The 7132-nt window shown below is 46.1% G+C and overlaps 1 protein-coding gene across 3 annotated transcripts in view; it reads left to right on the top strand.

Moving 5' to 3' along the window:
• The first annotated feature begins 3501 nt into the window (after nucleotides 1-3501).
• sp1 (sp1 transcription factor) overlaps nucleotides 3502-7132 on the top strand; it is an 8833-nt gene continuing 5202 nt past the window's right edge. Inside the window, 2 exon segments of one of the 3 annotated variants that reach the window (NM_001441420.1) lie at nucleotides 3502-3539; nucleotides 4678-4748. In NM_001441420.1, the coding sequence (NP_001428349.1) occupies nucleotides 4695-4748 (54 nt within the window). In that variant the 5' untranslated portion in view covers nucleotides 3502-3539; nucleotides 4678-4694. 3 annotated transcript variants of the gene reach the window in all.

Here is a 7132-nt window from a genome sequence, read left to right as displayed (position 1 = left end):
TATGAGCTTCAGGAGTGGGTTTGTCTTCACTTTTACGGAAAATTCATAAAACATAAATTAAAGCAGCTTAATTATCAGTTCATGATGACTGGCATAAATATTGGAGATCATCTGCAGATGAAGAGCAGAGACGCATCTGTCAGCCGGCTCGGTGTGTTCGTGTTCAGTGAACGTTCACTTCTGCTGTTCTTCTTCTCATCATGGCAATAACACATCCGCCATTTGTGCATGTCTGGTGTGGATTTACCAGGAGGCGTTCAGCTTTATTGAGGATCAACAGGAAACACACACTTGGGCTGCGTCTGAAATCGCATACTTCCCAACTTTATAGTACGCTAAAATCAGTAGTTTGTCTGAATTGATAGAATTAGAGAGTCAGGATGTGAGAAGCGCCCAGATGACCGACTACTTCAGGGGAGATTCTGAAGTGCGCATCGGATGGACACTACGGTATCCCATAATGCCCCGTGAGAGAATTCATGAATAGGAGTGAAGCAGCACAACTCACGCGGGTAGACAACGTGATCATGACAATATGGCGGATGTAGTACATCTGAGTTCATAATGCTGACATTCATACTGTATAGAGCGCACTACACCAACGGCCGAGTCGTACGTTACATTCAACTGCAGTTCCCACTGAGGAGCAGCCGGTTTCAGACGCAGCCTTGGTTTGCATCCATGTTTGTGTTCCAGTCTGATTTTACATGCCCTTCACACACGTCTGAAGCATCTTCATGTGTGTGTGTGTGTGTGTGTGTGTGTGTGTGTGTGTGTAGTATGAATGTATATCAGACGCTCTACATCAGCTATTTATCCCCATCATGTGACCTACCTGCGCTGCTTTACTCACAGTCATGAATTCTCCCGCGGTGCATTATGGGATAGCGTAGAGTGAGCACTATAGAATCTGGCCAGGAATAGGGGTAGGAGGAGCAGGTCATCCGGACGGTCCAGCCTATGGCTAATACAGGGGTGCTTAGTGCCTCTATTCATCAGTTCCCCTATAGCGCATGTGTTTGGACTGTGGGGGAAACCGGAGGAAACCCACGCCAACACAGGGAGAACATGCAAACTCCACACAGAAACACCAACTGACCCAGTCGAGACTCGAACCAGAGACCTTCTTGCTGTGAGGCGATCGTGCTACCCACTGCACCACCGTGATGCCGCATGACAAATTACTTAAGTGTATTGTTGTTTGAATCCAGTTCATCAGCATAGATGAGTAGTGAATTTGCATAATCTCTCAGACATGTGCAGGAACTGTGATTGTAAACAAGAATAGACCAAACGGCCAAATAAAGCTGTTTAATTGAACACAAAGCAGAAGCAGGCCGGCTGCACAAGGCCCTGACCCAAACTGCACAACTGAAGGAACATGAAGTAAACTGAGGGACAATACAGGGATATGGTATAGAATTTATTGCACTTGGGTACAGAAGTATTAAGATTTATGATGTATTGCAGTATTGTAGATGTATTTCTGTAGTTGCACTTCTGAAAAGTGCAACATATTGTATTGGGGTAGACCTTCAGCAATAGAACTGAAGTACTGAAACCTCATTAGGAAACTGTTGTCCACCGAGCAGCAGCAGCAGCAGCAGTTGTTGTTGTTGTGCTTCAGTTGTATTGCAGAAGCAGTACTTCATCATAGCAGTATCACTTCAGTACTGTGGCAGTAGCTGTTCTTCAGTTGTGTTGCAGTAATACTGAATTATTCTGAAATTATGCTGTTTTTTATAAGTCGCCTCTCTTGTATTATGAGAGCAGATCTGCGTGTGTTGAGTGTGAAGTGTTGAACATCACACACTTGTGTTGAGCAGCTGAAGAAGAGCATCATCTGGGTTATGAAGTCCTCTTCATGGTCATTCAGTCATTGATTTGCTTTTCGGCTTAGTTCCTTCATTAATCAGGGCTCACCACAGCAGAATGAACCGCCTCATCTGTTTAGAATAAAGGGCATGTAAGTATGAATGCACTACTTCTACTCTTAATATTATAAAGTGGCGTAGAGTAGTGCTCAAGTATGAGATTTAAGACGCAGCTTATGAGTTTGGACAGACTCCTCGACTGTTTCCACTGCGCCTCCTGCTGGTGGATCTGCTGCTCTGCAGCTTCCTCTTGTCAGTGTATCTGTGTGCGGGGTCAGATCTGTCTTCAGCTGCAGTTCTCTTCATCGCCCGACTCTCTCTGAGCTCCTGAAGGCTCTGCTGCAGAGTTCTGCCTGTCCTGTAGCGCCCCCTGGTGGACACACTTTCTCTTTTGTGTTTTTCTCTCTCCTCCTCCGGGTAGTGGAGCGATGTGGGAATGTCTCACAGCAGATGCGTTTCAGCTCTGACCTGTTCCTCCTGCTCTTCTGCTCGGTGTTGTCGGTTCTGTGCTGCTCAGATCTCCGACTCTTCTCTTCAGTGCAGAAACTCAGAGTCCTGATCGTGTTGTTGATCATTCAATTGTGTCAGTTTTCTGTTTACCTGTGAGCGGATCTAGACTTGCAGTAAGAGTTCTTCATCCGTCCATCCTCCAGCCATTCATCCATTGATTGATTAATTAATTTGTTTATTCATTCATTCTCCTTCAGCTTAGTCCCTTTATTAATCAAGGGTCGCCACGGCGGAATGAACCGGCAGCAACTTATCCAGCATATGTTTTACACAGCAGATGCCCTACCAGCTGCAACCCAGCACTGGGAAACACACTCTCATTCTCTCTCTCTCTCTCTCTCTCTCTCTCTCTCTCTCTCTCTCTCACACACACACACACACACACACACACATGCTCATACACTAATGTAGTTGATCAGTTCCCCTGTAGCGCATGTGTTTGGACTGTGAGGGGGGTTCTGTCACTGTTCTGTCGGCATGTGGACGTGTCGCCAGTGTCAGAACAGCACTTCAGCACCGTCTGCTTGTTCGTTTGTTTTCCAGCTGCCGGTTTTCTGTCAGATCTTCATGATCTTCTCACACACTCACAAGTGACGACATTCATCTAAAGGAAATGCTTCATCAAACAATAACAGTAATAAAAGGATCAGCGCTGTGGAGATGAGCAGGTGCTGCTGTCCGTGTCCAGAACACCCCGCAGAGCAGCCGCTGACTGCATGGCGGATTAATCTGCTGTACTCAGTGAAGAGCAGGAGTCCGTCCTCTGTGATGCGACACAGCCCTGCACAGCATCTTCACCTGATCTTCAAGCTTTGTAGGAGACTGCACTTCTCCAGACAGCATCTGCAGCTGAGGAAAACAGCATCTTCACGGTTGTGTCGAATGTGAGCAAGTGTGTGTGTGTGTGTGTGGTTCAGAAACGGAGCTCTCTGTGGAGTTTAGCACAGGATGATGAGAGGAAGCCTGAGAGAGATGGAGAAGCATCATCAGACCAGCGGCTGGAGAAGCCGAACACCAGACTAACACACACACTGCAGACGCCTGCTGTGATCAGATCAGCGGAGGACTGACGGAGGCAGAGCAGATCAGATCAGATCAGGCAGTGAGCGAGACTGCTATGGGTCACGCCATCACCTGAGAGCACCTACAGCACAGGTAAACTCATCTGCCTGCTCCAGTCCACTGTGCATTACTGTAATCCAGCGCTATACCTCTGATTAATACTGAATATTTCACTGTAAAGGAGGAGCAGCTGGATTAAAACACTATTAAAAACGTAAGAGTAGATGCTCATGCTGTCAATGTGTGTGTGTGTGTGTGTGTGTGTGTGTCTGAGACAGGTTGTGGACGCGTCATGTGTGTGTTATTAGACTGATCATTCAGAAAACACCCTGCTGGAGAACCTGCTGATCCAGAGGGAGAGGAGGCACTAAGGACACTCTCACACACACACACACACACACACACACACACACACACACACACACACACACACACACACACACACACACACACACACTCGGGCCGCAGCTGGGCTCTCAGTATCTCAGACTCGCACACTGGATGATAAGAAAGTATTCTGAACGGCCAAATGTCAAGAGTAGAACCGAAGAAGCCCATTGGCTGCGGCCACAGCGACTCGTCTTCTGATTGGCTCGTCGCTCCGCCGCTTTGACTCTGGCCTTTCTGTTCATCAAGTTCGGTTGAGTTGTTTGAGAGTTCATGTCAGACTTGAAGAAGCGTGAAAAACTCGCGCCCTCGCACAGAATGAGCGGTGAGTAGCGCTGAAATCCGCTTATGAACGCCGCAGAGTGCCATCTGTAACCGGCGCGAGACTCTGCGGGCAGTGTGTGTCTGTGTGTGTGTGTGTTGTTGAACTGATTCGCCGAAAACACTGAGCCGTGTTGTTCCTGAGCCGCTGAGTGATCAGGAGTGTTTATAAGCGCTCCATCGCGGACTCTGAGCTGATTTTCCTCAAGTGAGCTAAAGTTAGCCGAGATCTCCAGCGTTAGCGTTAGTTGAAGTGATCTTTACAGCGACCTACATTGAGTTATATAAGAGTGGTAAACAGGAGTGTGTGTGATGTGATCATGTATGCGACGGAACTCACGCACACACACACTCGGGGGTTTTGGCTAATATTGGTGTTTTGATGAGCTACAGGGCTAAAGCTGATGTGTGAGAGTGAATATGGCGCGTGTTCGGCTAACTCTGCTAACTGTCTCGCGCACTACATAGTGATGTTGTCTGTGCCCTGATCAGTGTGCACTGTGTGTGTGTGTGTGTGTGTCAGATCCACAGAAGAGCTCCATGGCGGACTCAGAGCCCGGCTTCCCCCAGAAGAGCAGCTCCAGCTCGGCGCAGGTGAGCAGCGCGTTTATACCCGAGTTTACCACACAGGTGAGTCCGCGCCACTTCCGGTCTCTGAGGGAGAGGAGAACCAGGAAGAGCATCTGCGCACACTGGCCACTCAGAGGAGGGGTGTGTGTGTGTGTGTGTGTGTGTGTGTGTGTGTGTGTGTGTGTGTGTGTGTGTGTGTGTGTGTGTGAGCAGCGGGGTGTTCTCCTGTGCTACCCTTCTGAATCTCCTCTGTCCGCGGATCTCTGATCTGGGCTCAGCTGGCCGCTGTGGATCATCTGTTGAGTGTTTGTGTGATCAGTAATAGACGTGTGAGTGTACAGGATCCTCTGTCAGTGTTGTGCAGTCAATGCTCCATCCAGACGCAGAGTTTATTAGGGTTTCCTCATGTGGTAATGAGGTCTGCATATGAACAGTGTGCATTAGTGGAGCTGCACCGCCGGCTGGCTGGACTGATCGTGTGATAGTGAGTGTGAACATGTTCAGACATTGAGAAGAACCCTTACCCGTAACGTCACTACACGTACCCAGACTGCTCTCTGCTGTTCTCAGTGCAGTTGGTCTGGACAGAATATTGATGATTCCGTCTGTTAGTTGCAGTATTTTATAGCAGATTAAACTCCACTTCACACACACACACACACACACACACACACACACACACACACACACACACACACACACACACACACACACACACACACACACACACACACACAGGGATATACTCCAGCAGCTGTGTGTCCTGCTGCTCTGCATCATCGCTGCTGACAGGTCTGCTGTGTTCAGATCATCAGTTCTGTCGGGTCTCCTCTTTGCTCTTGTGTGTGAGTGTTAAAGCAGCTCTGCTATGGATTGTCAGTCACTGACACGGCCCCCGCCAGTTAGAGTTTGAGACCCCTGCTGTAAGGCTTGAACACAAGTAAAGCTGTGGAATGAACATTAACGTGGCGTTCCTACATCGTCTAAAGCAATGGACACCAAACTTGTTCCTGGAGGGTCGGTGTCCTGCAGATTTTTATCTCCAACCCTAATCAAACACACCTGAACAAGCTAATCAAGCTCTTACTAGGTGTACTTGAAACATCCAGGGCTGCGTTTCCCGATAACGATTGATCTTAGCACTTAAGAGCGTTTTCTACGAGTCATTTTGCGAACGTTCGTTATTGTTTCACGTGCGTTTCCCAAAAATGCACTTAACACAATTGCACGTAGCCCAGCTTTAAGTGCAACTTAGGAGTCGCTATCTGTTTGTTAAGTGCTGAAATGTCACGCTATAGAATGGCTCGTTATTGTTGCACATGTTATAGCAATCCATATAATTCTTCTTCTACTTGTGTGAATGTATATTCAACTCGAATAACATAAAAAAAAATATTTTTGAGCCAGTTTAAAAACATAAATTAACTGGAAATGTCGTACTGTAAAAACACTGTCTTGCTCCAATCTCGCATAAAACTAATTCTAACAGTCCTTGCCGGAAATGACATCAGCATCATTTTCGATATTTATATGAAACCTTAATTAAGTAGAATTATTTATCAATTTCTTTATCAAAAATTGCTTATCTCACATCAAAATAAATAAATAAGTAAATAAATAAATAAATAAATAAGCTCTTACATTTATTTTTGAAAAGTTTAGCCTAATTATCCCCACCTGATGTGCATTTGCTAATAGGACAAAAATATAGCCTACTACCCTCGAAATGTCCATATACAACAGTGTAATTTTTTTTTCATTCTAACATTTATTATGTAATTTTTATTTTTTTCTTTATTCATTATTATTTGTATATTGAATTGTGTAATGTGTAGAAAATATAAATGAATAGAGATATACGTACAAATAAAATGAATAATGACTTTGAAGAGAAGTAAATTGTAGGTGCAATTTGCCGGTTGTCCAGCAGGTGCCCTCATAACTCTGTCTCCTTACGATGCACTTAAGGCTTTACGATTACTCCAGAGCACTCGTAGATCCACTAAGATTTTCAAGTGCTACTTAAGTTACGATGCTTTTGGGAAACAGACCGTAATATTAAGATCAGTCGTACGATCATTTCTACGAACTTCTTAGGCTTACGATGCTTTTGGGAAACGCAGCCCAGGTAGGTGTGTTGAGGCAAGATGGAGCTAAACTCTGCAGGGACACCGGCCCTCCAGGACCGAGATTGGTGACCCCTGGTCTAAAGAGAGGAATATTCAGTGTGTCGATGACCACGTGATTCTGCTTCACTGATGAGATGCTGACGTCCCGGCGCAGAGCGAGAGGTCCACATCCATCACTCCTGCAGGCAGTGGAGAGCAGTGTTCACACTACTGTGATCTAATCATCTCATCAGGGTCATGATTATATCAGTGAAGGCTCTGTTCAACAGTTAATTAATC

This window comes from Danio rerio, chromosome 11 (assembly GCF_052040795.2).
Source record: "Danio rerio strain M-AB ecotype USA chromosome 11, GRCz13ab, whole genome shotgun sequence".
Lineage (NCBI taxonomy): Eukaryota > Metazoa > Chordata > Actinopteri > Cypriniformes > Danionidae > Danio > Danio rerio.
This window is presented reverse-complemented; position numbering and strand designations above follow the sequence as displayed.